General features: G+C 46.7%; 1 protein-coding gene and 2 non-coding genes across 3 annotated transcripts; all 3 read left to right on the top strand.

Annotated features, from left to right (window-relative positions):
- The first annotated feature begins 635 nt into the window (after positions 1 to 635).
- On the top strand, positions 636 to 1,577 carry LOC131513404 (olfactory receptor 2B2). The gene has a single exon (XM_058732590.1). The coding sequence runs from the start codon at positions 636 to 638 to the stop codon at positions 1,575 to 1,577; it is 942 nt and encodes a 313-aa protein (XP_058588573.1).
- An 11,927-nt stretch (positions 1,578 to 13,504) lies between these two features.
- TRNAG-GCC (transfer RNA glycine (anticodon GCC)) lies at positions 13,505 to 13,575 on the top strand. The gene has a single exon. It is a non-coding gene; the product is annotated as a tRNA-Gly (tRNA).
- A 387-nt stretch (positions 13,576 to 13,962) lies between these two features.
- Positions 13,963 to 14,034, top strand: TRNAM-CAU (transfer RNA methionine (anticodon CAU)). The gene has a single exon. It is a non-coding gene; the product is annotated as a tRNA-Met (tRNA).
- Positions 14,035 to 14,829: the final 795 nt, after the last annotated feature.

The raw sequence follows: 14,829 nt of genomic DNA on the forward strand, positions 1-14,829 counted from the left end.
TTCCCAGGGTAATGTGACTAATTGGACAAGGTATGATCCCACCACACCTGTTGGACTTCAAGTTCCTCATTATTAAAAACTCCTCTACGAATTCTGACCTTCTAAAAGTAAAAGGATATAATTCCTTAAATTGAGTCTGATAAGTTGCTAGGTAGGGTCTATTTTTTTTTTTTTTTCAGGGTAGGAGGGGTGAGATTTAAACAATTTTGACTACTTTGTACTAACAGGGAATGTCGTGGCATTAAGGAGAAATTAGAATACATTCCAGTGGCAGAAACTATGCCAACTTCTACCTAATAGTAGGTACCTAGGCAGAAAGAACTGAGAATAATGAACTTGCAAACTGATAAAAGGTCGAAGGATAAACTCTGCAAACGTGGAAACTGATGATATGCTATAAAAAGTCTTGAAATTCATTCTGCGAATAGGCTGTTACAAATATAGAAACACTTTTGAAATACTTGGAAAGATATTTATATTTTTATCAATACTTTTTCACATTATGGATACTATCAGTCTGTAACGTAGGCAGATTATTAGCAAAGTAATTATGACCAATCGACAGCAAATAAGTGTGTAATTATTACCTTCATGACTGTTTCTATTGTAGGGAACCAAGAGCTGAACCACCGATCATGAAGGGGGTAAACGCGAGCGCCCCCCGGGAGTTCATCCTCTTGGGTTTCTCAGATCGACCATGGCTGGAGCTCCCACTCTTTGTGGTGTTCCTGGTTTCCTATGTCTTGACTATCTTTGGCAATCTGGCGATAATTGCCGTGTCTCATCTGGACCCCAAACTCCACACCCCCATGTACTTTTTTCTTACCAATCTGTCACTCCTGGACCTTTGCTACACCACAAGTACAGTTCCACGAATGCTGGTCAACATATGCAGCACCAGGAAAGTAATTAGTTACGGCGGCTGTGTGGCCCAGCTTTTCATTTTCCTGGCCTTGGGTTCCACTGAATGCCTTCTCCTGGCCGTCATGTCCTTTGATAGGTTTGTCGCTATTTGTCGGCCTCTCCATTACTCAGTCATCATGCACCAGAGGCTGTGCCTCCAGCTGGCGGCCGCGTCCTGGATTAGCGGCTTTGGCAACTCAGTGTTGCAGTCCACCTTGACCCTTCAGCTGCCGCTCTGTGGCCGTAAAGAAGTGGATCACTTCTTCTGTGAAGTCCCTGCTCTGCTCAAGTTGTCCTGTGTGGACACGACAGCAAACGAGGCTGAACTATTCTTTATCAGTGTGCTATTTCTTTTACTACCCCTGACCCTCATCCTTGTGTCGTATGCTTTTATTGCCCAAGCAGTGTTGAGAATCCAGTCGGCCGAAGGCCGGAGAAAGGCATTTGGGACATGTGGCTCCCATCTAATTGTGGTGTCACTGTTCTATGGCACTGCTATCTCCATGTACCTGCAACCACCATCCCCCAACTCCAAGGACCGGGGCAAGATGGTGTCCCTCTTCTACGGGATCATCGCACCCATGCTGAACCCCCTTATATACACACTTAGGAATAAAGATGTAAAGGGAGCATTTAAGAGGGTGATTGTGTGGGTCTTCTTAATCAAGAAATAAGAATGCCCGAATGATAAGCCTTCCTGGATTGTTCTCAATGCGGGGCTTGAACTCATGACGCCGAGATCATGACCCGAGCTGAGATCAAGAGTCAGATGTTTAACCAACTGAGCCACCCGGGTGCCCCTCAAATGGTAGGCCTTCTTAAAGACTTGAGGTTTATGTATTTTAATAATTTAATTGTCTCTAAATTGCTTTATTCTCACTACTCTTAGAACTATTATGGTGCTCTCCCTCAAATACAATGTATTTGTATTTGCATAGAAAATTGCATTTATGTTGTACTTTCTATATATATATTCACTGTACAAGTCCCACTAACTGGTCTGTTATGATCCCCTAAAATAGCATAACCTTAAAATACTTAACATCCTAAGCTTGAGACCCCTGGTTTGTATGCTTGGGGAAGAATTAGACTTCTGTGAGACTAGAATAAAAGCTTAGTAAACAAAACATCTTTATACACATGCAAATACCTTCATACACACTCAGCTCCCACACTCAACCCACACTCAGCCCGAATACACCCACCCACACTCAACCCATGCTTCACAGGAAATTTAACAGAAGTCCATAAAACCATTCAAAGCCCCCTCCTCTTAACTGCAGATATAAGGTTCATAGCCCTAGCTTAAATTATTACCACTCTTCCCACATCAACATAATCCTAAAGTGCACAATGAAATTCCTTCCAGTTTTACTGCGCCTTCCATTCCCCCGCTTCCACACTCCCCCCTTCTGAAGTGTCCTACTCTATTCTGTCAACTGTAGCTACATTTTACACCTGAAGCAAATGTTTTTTGATGAAAAGTTTTTTCACGATCATCCTACTATCTATATGATCTTTCTCTTTTTAAACCCGAAGGCACTTATAGACTACATCATGAAAATAAAAATAGCACAGCATGTAATAACATTCATGACTTATTTGATGCACTTTTCCTCAAGCAAGAAGCAAAGCTTATGAATTCCATGTTGGTTCCCTTGAGGTGGCTGTAATCTGTGCTAATTCCATGTGGCCCTCAGAGATCATCACAGTGCTGAGGAAAATGCTTGGACACTGTGAGGTGGTTATCTGGTTATAATACAGCGTGACAATCTTATGATTGTCATACTGTCGTCATTTGAACTGCTTCCTCACTATCCTTCTTTTCCAATTTTTTTCTTCCACTAAGTATACCATACAAAGAGAAAAGACAACCAAGAGACACAATTAGCACATTTCTTAAGAGCTCCCAATAACAGCATCCATTTCTGTCTCCGTGTCATTCCAACACAACACAATGGTTCTTCCAGCTTCCACAGGTATCAGCACCCCCTGGAGGGCTTTAAAATCCCCCTGGTGGGGGGACACACCCAGCTGCCAGATTTTCTAAGGTCTGGGGGAGAGCTGGGCCTGGAAATTTGCATGTCTAATGATTGCCTAGGTAAGGACTACCAGGGGACCACACCTTAGAGACTGCTGGGCTAATATCTAAAGTGAAGATGTTTTGCTGAGTTCCTATCTTTTATCTCCATCAGTGAGAACTATAATTAAAAGGGAAAATGGAAGCAAAACACTAAGAGAATAAATCGAAGTATGAGAAGACATTCCCCAGTGAAACGCATTCATATTTTGAAGTCCAAATAAATAATATACTGGACTACCAGAGATTAATTTTGATATGATCCCAAAGTCAGTGTCAGTAACCTTTAAGAATGATCAGGAAATAGCAGTGAAACCAGGGATGGAAATTGAGGTATTTCACATTTTTAAAACTGAGCCAGTAATTGACTCAATACGTGATATAATGGTTTTAAAGTGATTTATAACAAAATTCTACAAATATTTTACTATCAGTTTGTGATTATTTTAAAAGTATATATTATATATTAAATACATATTAATATAAATATATGATAAATATATGACATGTTAATAAAAGTATATGCTATATAAATAATTATTAATATTATTACTTATTAATGTATGGTATACTTATTTTGATTATTTAATATATTATCTTATGTAGTATATTATTTTTAATGTAATATACTATTCAATGTATTTAGTATATTTTTTAATGTATTTAGTGTATGACTTCAAATATATATTATAAATAAGTAGAATCCATTCTGGATTTATTTAGCATAGCAAATACTAGACTACCTGTATCTATTGTTAGGGAATGTTAGATGTGTGTCACTGATCTTGATTTCTGAGTAGAATGTGCACACTTCCCATAGTATTGCATAATATGGAGCAGTGATGACCAAGGTGGTAAAGCAATTCTATCTGCTCTTGTCTGTGGGGTGACCGGATTGTCCGTGGTGTGACGGGACTGTCCGTGGGGTGACGGAATTGTCCTTGGGGTGACGGGATTGTCCGTGGGGTGACGGGATTGTCTTTGGGGTGATGGGATTGTCCGTGGGGTGACGGGATTGTCCCTAGGGTGACTGGATTGTCCTTGGAGTGATGGGATTGTCCGTGGGGTGACAGGACTGTCCGTGGGGTGACGGGATTGTCCTTGGAGTGACTGGATTGTCCGTGGGGTGACGGGATTGTCCGTGGGGTGACCGGGTTGTCACTGGGGTGACGGGACTGTCCTTGGAGTGACGGGATTGTCCGTGGGGTGACGGGATTGTCCTTGGGGTGACGGGATTGTCCGTGGGGTGACCGGATTGTCCGTGGGGTGACAGGATCGTCCGTGGGGTGACGGGATCGCCCGTGGGGAGATGGGATCGTCCGTGGGGTGACCAGGTTGTCCGTGGGGTGACCGGGTTGTCTGTGGGGTGACCGGATGGATGGGGGCGTGGCCGGGGCAGTGAAAAGATGTGCCTCAGGCAGAAGAAAAGACACAGAAGCTTACTGAGTACCCTGCAGGGGAGCCGTGGGCAGGACAGCAGAGCAGAGGCCGTGTGCCCCGAGGCGTTGGTGAGGGGCCACAGGGAGCTTGGGGGATGTGGGGGCTTTTCCCTTTTTTGGTAACTGCCTGGTCTAACCAGCCCATTGGCTGGCTGGGGCCTGTGGCCCTTTCAGGGTGGGTCGCGTCACCAGCCTGTTTGCATTCAGCTCGGTCAGCTTGGGGAGGGGGGGATAGTGGGCCCTTTTGCCTCTCTCTAGGTTCTATTGCTCAAGCCTGTTGCCTTAGTAATTTACAAGAAAAAGGCAATCTCATCAATACCCTCATTTCCAGAAACCTAGAGACTCAGTTTCCCGGAGCCCCAACATCACCCTCCCCTCCATAGTGATGTGGGAACAAAGGCGAGAAGGAAACGGCAGGCGACGTTAAATTTCCTCATAACCTGCGGCCCATTGACAGATACTTGAGGCAAATCCAGAGAGTGACGTTTCTCCAGGAACTCTCCACTGTGCCAATGTTAATGTCTTACTCGAGGGAAAACAACCTTAGCTTCACAACAGCCAGGCCTCAGGTATCTTGGGAGTCCTCTGTATAGGAGTCCCTCTGGGGGCCACCCTTCTGACTCTACCTCCCCCAAGTCCATAGTGTGCAGTCAGTCTCTCCTCATGGTCCTGGGACAGCTCTTCCTGCCCTCAGGTCCCGTCCCCATGCTTTAGTAAAATCACCTTTTTGCACCAAAGACGTCTCAAGAATTCTTTCCTGGATGTCAGCTCCGGACCGCCACCACTCACACATGGCATTTCCCCAAACACGTGGCTGTATGTACCATTTTCTCTTGGCCTGCTTTTGCCCCTTTGGTCATTAACAGAGATGGTTATGACAAATGTGGTTCAGCTATAGGAATATGAGGCCCACAGGTAGTCACACGGCTGAGGCTGACATGTTACCTAGAACCAAGGAGAAGTTAGAAGTCTGGGACTTTAAAGGGAAGGAATGCAGTTCACAGGAAGATAAAAAAGAGTACAGGTTTGGAAAGCAAACGTTTGCTGGGCTTTCGGAAAGAGTGGGACATAGAGAGGAATTTTAACAGATTTTGTTAAATTCTTCCCTGTCTCCCACACCTAATTCACAGTATACCATAGTTATGATGGGGTCTGGGAGTGGTGGGGGTCCAGAGCTGACAGCCTGGAAAGAATTCTCGAGACGTCTTTGGTGCAAAAAGGTGATTTTATTAAAGCATGGGGACGGGACCCGTGGGCAGGAGGAGCGGCACTGGGGTCGTGAGGAGTCATATACTAGGGACTTGGGGGAGGTCAAGGTAAAAGGCAGGGAGGCCCCCAGAAGGACTTTCAAATACTACAGGGGGCGCTTGAGATACCGGAGCCCCGGCCACGGTCAAGCTAAGGTTGTTGTCCCTCTAGTAAGGCGTTAGCATTAAGAGGGGAGGGGGTTCCTGGAGAAACGTCATACTCTGTATTTGCCTCAAGTATTTGTCAACAGGCCGCAGGTTATACAGAAATTCAGTTATTTACCTTTTCTTCTTGCCTTTGTTCCCATATCACTAGGGAGGGGAAGGTCATGTTGGGGCTCCAGGAAACTGAAACTATAGATTTCTGAAGATGAGGGTATTGATAAGATTGCCTTTTTCGTGTCATTTACTGAGACATTTGGAAACTGATGGAGACTCGGGTGATGCAGGACTATGATCGCTATCAGTTAACCATTGGTTTTATTTCCTTTCCTTTGTTCCAGGGCAGTGAGGAGAGCCCACTTGGGGGCAGGGGGTGGGGAGGAGGTGAGAGCTCCTTCCTGCAACAGTTGCTCTATCTCAATCGTTTTAGGCAACGAAAGGAAGGTGAAAGATTCTTCCTGAACCTTCTGTTTCTCAAAAATAATCAGTCTATGGGGCACCTGGGTGGCTCAGTCGGTTAAGCTTCCGACTTCGGCTCAGGTCATGATCTCACAGTCTGTGAGTTCGAGCCCTGCGTGGGGCTCTGTGCTGCTGAAAGGGCGGGCCTACGCCGGCCGACTCCATCTTGTTCTGTGTCCTTCACCTTGACCACACCTCCTCCCCTTGAGTAACCCCCCCCTCACCTGCCTAACAGGACTCGGACCCTTCCCCAGCCAATCGGCTGAGGCCATAGCCATTACCTCACCAACTGCCCCTAGGCCCCAATAAAACCTTTGTCCTTTTGAAACTCGCTCTCTTTCCCTGGTATCTCACCACTGCGTCGGTGCAGGTAGGGGACTGAGCTCGAGCTAGCTCGAATAAAGGCTCTTTGCTTTTGCATCGGACTCGGCTCCCTGGCGGTATTTGGGGATCACGAATTCTGGGCATAACACTGCCAGCTCCGAGCTCGGAAACTGCTTCGTTTCTGTGTCTCCCTCCCTCTCTGCCCCTACCCCTGCTCATGCTCTGTCTCCCTCTGTCTCAAAAATAAATAAAAACATAAACAAAATTTTTTTAAAAATTTAAAAATAATCAGTCTAAAATAATCCACATGCCAAAGAGACACTTTTGAGGGTGGCAAATTTTGCTCCCTCACACAGCCAAGAGAAACCAAAAACCTCGGGGAGGTAAGATTTGTATGTGTAATTTGGAAAGGGGAGAGAGGCAAAGATAAACAAGATAAGTGTGTGACAGGCTAAAGAAAAAAAAACAACAGGAAAAAGCGTAGGGAGGAGGCGCACTTTTCAGGCATTCCTGAGAATGGGACATTTCAGCAGTGACCTGGGGCCATGAGGCCGTGGGGTGGGGGAGGGAGGGGGTTGGTCCGGACTGTAGCTGCCAGAAGCTAGGGTGTGTTTGGTGTCAGAGGGGAGCAGTATTTGCCGCCCCAAAACATGCCTCTCAGGCATAAGGATTATACTGAGCCGGGTTTTTGAAGAAAACAATTTTTTTTTCTCTTTGAAGTGTCTCTATTTTGAGAGAGACACAGCACAAGTGGGGGAGAGGGGGTCAGAGAGAGAGAGGATCCCAAGCAGGTTCTTAGGCGTCCGTGCAGAGCCCAATGCTGCGGGGCTTGATCCCACGAAACCGTGAGATCATGACCTGAGCTGAGAATGAGTCAGAGGCTTAACCAACTGAGCCATCCAGGCGGCCCGCGAGTTAGTGATTTTTAAGAAAGTGCAGCCACAGGAGAAGCTCTGAAAACTGAGTAAAAGTTACCCTTTTGTAAGAGACATTCACATTCAGAAGGGAAACCTGCATTTTGTAAGTATGTCTCCCTCTCGTACCTTGAAGAGCTGGATGCCTAAATCTCTAGAAACATCAGTGGGGAAGGTACCGACTGCAGTCTGCCCCATAACCATGCCCTTGCTTAGTGTACTTGGTCTGAAAAATCTGCCCTCACTGGCCTCCCTCCGCATCCCCAACATGGCTTAGGGCCCCAGGTGGAGAGGTATTTAAGGTGGTGGCTTGAGCCATTTGGGGAGTTACTCCGTTTTCCTGGGTGTCTCCCAAGATACAGGCGGTACACACATTATTATACTTGTTCGTTTTTCTCCGGCTAATCTTTATTATGCGGACGTCTCCACCAAGAGCCTAGGAAGACAGGCTGTGAAAATTAATGAAAGATCTGTTTTGAATGGAGACAGAGGCCAGCAGAGGGAGCGCGCCCAGCCCGCGGCCAACTGCAGCTAAAAACGGGAAGAGACCGACCTGGAGGTTGGATCCTGCTTTGGGACCCCAGCAAGAGGAAAAAACCCTTCCCCTCCCCCCACCCCCAGCAGCCCGGCGAGGGGACCGTCACAACCCAGCCAATGAAGAGCCTGTACGCTTTTGGACCTCACTTTGCTCCAATGGACGTTTCGTTTATAACAACCTTCCCAAGTCCCCCCTGTCTTCTAGAAGACAGTGTGTTCTCCTTTGCTCTCTAGACTTGCTCATGGCCTTGATTGTTCCAGATTGCAAGTCTCTGGCTATTGCCACGTGAACCCATTTTTGCCGTAAAACGACTGGCAGTTTTATTTTTAAGGTTAACAGGGGAAAACGTATTTTTCCTCTGCTACACCTGTGACCGAAAGGGGTGAGGTGAAGTGGGTGAGGGAGAGAGGGGTGGGAGACAGATTGCAAGTAGAGGTGTGGGGGGGATCAGCACATGTCACCCCAAAGTTTGCCAGATTAGCATATGGATTATTTTGAGCTGAAGGCAATTGAGACTTGACAGAGGCAGAAAGAAACCTTCGTGGAGCTCCCTTATCTGACTAAAAGCAGAAAATTCTGAGAAATGAGGACTATTGGAAATCCCTTCTCCGGGGGAATTTGACAGCCATGAGGAAGAAGGAAGGTCAGCACCCAGATGAGTGCGCATAAAACGAACTTTACTAAAATAACCCTTATCTAATATCAATTTCCCCATATATTTCCTTCCTGCAATTTACCTCTCCTAGAAGCCAAACCCCTCTTCCCTCGGTCAGGTCATTTCTCTACAATTTTTCACCCTTTGTTACAACGGAATATCAGCTGCCTAGCCGAACTGCTTCCTTGGCATTTTCGTTTCTTTTCTGTGGAACCCCCACGAACATAAAGTTGAAAGTAAAACCTGTATGACTTTTCACCTGTTAATGTCTCTTGTCAGTTTAAATGGCACATCCCAGCTACTGAACCTAAAAGGGTAGAGGAAAAGTTTTGTCCTCCCCTAAGGAAGGATGGGTCACTGTAGGGTTTGTCTTTTATGGTGGGTGAGAGGGTTTGAATAGAGGAGGGACAAAATCGACTATAATACAAACAAGACAGAAGCAGGGAGAGCAGTTAGTAGCATCGGCAATGACTTAGGGAAGAGATGTTGGTAGCAGGGACCAGAGTGTAAGGACAGAGGTGGTGAGCAGTGGTGAGATTCTGGGTGTTCAGCGATCAAATTTCAGCTGAATAAATTAAAAGATCTAATTAGTTTTATTAAATGATTCATGAATTGGGTAGCATCCCAGCTAGCAGGTACGGGGGAGCTCCACTGAGCTAAATGAAAGTTTTTTTGTTTTTTCAATATTTATTCTGGGGAAAGAGCAAGCAGGGGAGGGGCAAAGGAACCATAACGGGCTCTGCACAGAAGGGCTGACAGCAGTGACCCGACACGGGGCTGGAATTCACCAACCGGGAGCTCATGACTTGAAATCGGAGGCTCAACCGACAGAGCCACCCAAGTGCCCAATACAAGTTTTTAAAGGCAGAGAGAGGGCATAAAACAAAAAGAAAGAAAGAAAGAAAGGTATTGATTAGCAAAGAATGCGTTGTTTAGGCAAGGTTGCCCTCCTAAGGGGGAGTGGTCTCTCAGTAAATTCCCTAGTTCTGACCAGAAAATTCCATGTTGACTGGTCAAAGATTATATTCTTGGGGAGTGAAACTTGCGCTTAGGTTAGGGATTATTAAGTCTTGGTCTCCTGACTCGGGGCTTTAAAGTAAGTGATGCCAAAAAAACCAAAAACCCCAAAAAACTAAGTGATGCCATTTGGGGCCTCGTGGTGGTGGTGGTTTTTCAAACAATGTAATTGGCTCTTATATTAAGTGATTCATAAATTGGACAGCATGTTACCCAGCAAGTAGAGGGGGCTCTGAGGAGGTGGACAAAATGGGAGGCTTTTACAGGAAGGAAGGGTTGGGGCAAGTAAGTTATTGACAAAAGAAAAGATTGTTTCTGGCAAGGTCACTTTCCCTTAGGGGGCAAGGAAGAGGGTCCTGTCCTTTTACTTTGTCCTTTACAAATTACCTCCTTTTGCTTTGCAGGCTGGTGATGGAGATGACCTCACTGGTGCTCTCCAGAAAATTCCTGACTGGGTAAGATTGTTTTTCCATGTTAACAGGATACTTTGAAGAGAGCTGATACTGTTTACTGATAGATTCGACACAGCCTGTAAGAGAGAGGAGTGGCACATCATTCGTTTCCAGATACCCTTTTCTCACGTCTTTGGGAGTCACGGGGAGGGGGAACAGAATGGGCCACGTCAAAATATGCCACTTTGACACACTGATATTTTTAAATTAAAGGTACTTGAGGACCAGGCAGTACAAAAAGGTCTCTCTGAATCTGCCTCTCTCCCTGTAAACAGGGGACAAGTCCCCCATGTGACAGGTGCCATCCCTGTACCAGAAGAGCGGAAGGCATCCTTATCACAAGAAAACCACGGTTGAAGGATAGCAGAATAATCCATCCCAAAATAAAATGATTTTTTTTTCTTTTTGAGAAAAAGCAGACCCAGAAGCTCTAAAAGCAGAGAAGATGTCCTTTTGTCGAGGCAATTTACATTTATAACAGAAATCTCCATTTGGAGATTCGTCGTAAGGGGGACTCGTCGTTGATACGAGTGTGAGTCATCGTAAGGGCGACCCCCTGTCTACACCTGGAAGAGAAAGGTGACTCTAAATCACCGGAAACTCGGTGGGGAAGGCACCAGATTAAATCTGGACAACCACCTTCCTGTGGGTTGCCTAGTTCCCTCCTGTAACTGCCCCTCCTCACCCTCACACCCACATCTTTGTTTTTAGTGGAAGATGGTGTTTAAGGGGGTGGCCCGGGCCATTCCGGGGAGTTTTCCCGGGGACGGTCTCTCCCACGTATGCATAAGGTACACCTGTTGCGAAACGTGTTTGTTCTTCTCTTGTTCATCTCTTTTATGTGGGGCTGGTCCTCAGCCACGAGCAATGAAGGGTAGAGGGAAGGTTATTTTTCCCTACAGAGGAAAGACCCCTACACAGTCTTCATCAATAGGGAAGATGAATACGTAATAATTAGTAATTAATACAATTCTTAATAAATATTATATGCTGATATATAATATAATTAATACAATAATTAATAATGTGACATGCTTGCTAACTTTGTCTTGTCAGTGATTCCCAAATGTATTGTTTCTTCACCCGAAAGGCATAAAAGCTGCCTGCTTTGGTCACTTATTTGAGTCTTATATCTTTATGGTCTTATATTTTATATATTTAATTTATCTTACAATTTTATGTATAAAATTAACTTTTTTGCCTCTGGTGCATCTGTCTGATGTCAATCTAATTATGAGGCCAGCTAAAGAGCCAGTGAGGTAAGGAGGGAAACGTACCCCCACCCACACCTGCATCCTGGCTCGTGCTGGTAGGAGACACAGGAGCCCTCTTTCACTTCAGTGCAAGTTCTTGCTTTCAAGGTGACCAGGTCAACATGAATATGTGCCCATTTGGACCAAAGACAGTATAGCCAGGGGTGATGAGGGAGCATGAGGCAAGCTGAGGGTGATGAAGTTTTGGGGTGATGGGGGGGGTTCATGGCATCCAGAGCCGATGGCCGAGAAAGAAAGAAGACCTCTTTGGTGCAAAGAGGTGATTTGATTAAAGCGCGGGGACAGGACCTGCAGGCAGGGAGGGCTGCACTGGAGTGGTAGGGGGGTGACCGCTTTATGGAGCCGGGGGAAGAGTCCAGAGGGAGTTTCCAAAGAGACTTTCACAAGCTCAAGACTTACTGGAGGCCCAGCTATGGTCAAGCTAAGGTTGTTTCTCCCTCTAGCAAAGCATTAACATAAGACAGTAAGGACTTCCCGGGCTTCAGGCTATTGATGGGGTTGCTTTTTTCTGGTAAACTGGTGGAGACTCTTATCAGTTTAACCGTTTGTTTTTTTTTGTCCTTTCCTGTTTTGGGGTAGCCTGGAGTGTCCAGGGACTATCACACAGATCTCACCTTGAGGGTGGGGGTGCCCTGAGGCTGCACTCTGCCCTCAGGTTGCCCCCGCGCTCCCTCATCAAGGGCAAAATCCCAGGGCCGTTCTTCCTGCCCCCGTGGGTCTCTTGCATGATTTTAAGGAATTCAGGTTTATCTATACCCAGTTACAAATATCTCTTTGCCCCTTGCCCCCAGTCCAAGCTGAGGCCCTGAGCAGAAACCTGGAGAGGGTAGGGGTGGAAATGAATGCCTGAGCAGTATGTTCCCGAAGAAGGACCCCCTTCCAGGTAAAAGAGAGCTCATCCTAGGTCCAATACCTGAACTCAATCGCAATTGCATGTGAGTGTGCACAGGCCTCCAGGGAGAATGTTCACATGTTTCACGGCGTTCCTACAGGGGTCTGTGAACCCACAGGTTAAGGACCCCCACCCTAGACTGTAAGGAAAGATGGTCAGGAACAGTAACCCAGGGCTCTTAACACAAAGGTGTGTTTACGTTGCGAGTTGGGCCCTCAAGCTGGTACTCGGAGTTGGCCGAATCTCCCAGAAAAAGAAAAAAGCTGCAGGAAAATCTGCTTCAGAGGAGAACTTCGGCACACCCGTCTGTGTCACGTGATTCTGATCCTATTTTAAAACTCTGTAACTGTCGGTGACTGGTAGCAGTAGAAAACAAGTCGCGTCTGTGGACATGGTGATGGATTCTGTCTGGTGACGGGACATTTTCCTCCCCCCCAGTCCGCTCCCCCTGCCCACTCCCACCGCCGAAAAGCCGGTTTCGACCCCGCCGACACATTCGGGTCACATTCGGGTCACTGTTCCTCACCTGTAAATGGCATCCCTTCTTTGACTTCTCTGAACGGGTAGTAACCCCTCATCAGTTATCTCAGGAAGGAGCTAAATGAAATCTTTAAAAAAAAAACAAAAACAAAAACAAAAAACTTTCAAAAATTTTATATTCGTATGACAGTTACGATTTCACCTGGTCTTTTTGTTTGTTTTTTGGTTTTTGGAAATTACCTTTCATTGACAGCTCTGCGCCCTAGACACTGACGGGGTTTCTATGGCAACCGAAGGACGCCTAAGCCCGGCTTTGCTTTTCTCCGTGGCGGCCAGCAGAGGGCGCCACCGGGCCATCCCCACCGCGTTCCGGGAGGCCCACGGCGCTGCCCTCACCGCCTGCCGGGGGCGCGACCTCGCTGCCCCCACCGCGTCCCGAGCGTCCCACCAAGTGGCCGGAGGTCCCACCGCTCCGCCCCCGCCCGGCCGGCCTCCCGGTCGCGGAACTTGCAACGAAAGTGAGGTTTTCCTGAAAAGAGGGGAAGAAGGGGCATCACCGGGTTCTAGTCAATAAGAACAGAACACGAGCTAAGGGAAAAATATACACGGTTGTCGGTGTTGCGGCGCCGCGGCCATTTCTAGCGCTGGCGTAGGGCTGCTCCTACCGGGCATTGGTGGTTCAGTGGTAGAATTCTCGCCTGCCACGCGGGAGGCCCGGGTTCGATTCCCGGCCAATGCAAGGGGCCCTTTGGGTTGTTTTTATCTCTTGGATCCTTTCTAATTTTTTTTTAAATCGCTCCCGTGCGTGCAGACGTAGGATGCCTCCCACGCTGGATTTTGGGGGGCTACTCGTACGGGGTGGGACTGTGAGGTGCAGACTCGCTCCCGCTCAGATCAGCGGGGCGGGCGGGGCGCGGCTGTTTTCCCGACGGAATCATGAAGTGTTTTGCATTCAGAATATTTGGGGTCAGTGCACCCTGGGCTCATTGTCCTTTTGGAAGCATGAATAATGAGTGAGCTTTAAGGGAAAAAACGCAATTATCTCAAAAACAAAATACAAAAGCTGCTGGCAGCCTTTGGAGGAAAATATAACAAAAGGCCTTCCTAAAGCTACCGCGCCGTGCTGAGCAGAGTGGCGCAGCGGAAGCGTGCTGGGCCCATAACCCAGAGGTCGATGGATCGAAACCATCCTCTGCTAGCTGGCCTTTTTTTCTTTTATTCAAAAAACAAAACCCCACAAAAAGAGAACATAACCTCCCCACCATCTCTAATGAAAGCTTTGGCAGGTTTTGGCAGGGGAATTCTTTTGGAGACGAAAATAACCTACAAATCAAAAAGTTTCTAATTAAGCAAGGTCAGGTGCCCCAGGTCAGAGAGGAGAGAATTCATTTTAACCATCAGCTGTAAGGTCGCATATCTACCCAGTACCATGTGGTAAGACCACAAGACTCTAGGCTTCGATTTCAAAAGAACCGTAAAGAGCTATTTTCAGTTTTGGAGATTTAGTTAAGGACATTTTGAGGTATTTAAAATGACAACTGTCCAACAATCTCTCCCCCACTGTTTTCCTCCTTAGCACGTGGCATGCCGTGTATTTTATAGTATATGTTTTCTCCCTCCTGGGATCTAAGTTCACAAGAATGGAGATTTGTGTCCGTTTTGGTGATTTGGTGAATATGTGAAAAGCTACAATTTCTAATACACCAAACACCAATATGTGACGTTTTTCTTCACCTTCTCTTACCTTTTAAAAAATTATGGAATACGAAAATGACCACACAAAATCGATCTATTATTTAACATTGTGGCATGGTCACTAGAAATCTCTTTTATACTTAAAGGCGGGGTGGGGGAGGGAGTTGGGGGGGTGGGGGGCGTGGGGGGGGTGGCGGGGAGTGGGGGGTGGGGGGGGCGTGGGGGGGGGCGGGGGTGGGGGGGGAAGCCCACACAAAACTGAAGCTCTAACTTCACCTCAATCCTACCATCCTCTTCC

Source organism: Neofelis nebulosa, chromosome 6 (genome assembly GCF_028018385.1).
Source record: "Neofelis nebulosa isolate mNeoNeb1 chromosome 6, mNeoNeb1.pri, whole genome shotgun sequence".
In the NCBI taxonomy this organism is placed as follows: Eukaryota; Metazoa; Chordata; class Mammalia; order Carnivora; family Felidae; genus Neofelis; species Neofelis nebulosa.

What these genes read in the sequence shown, in the direction of transcription:
- LOC131513404 (XM_058732590.1), top strand. Translation starts at nt 636, where the DNA reads ATGAAGGGGGTAAACGCGAGCGCCCCCCGGGAGTTCATCCTCTTGGGT.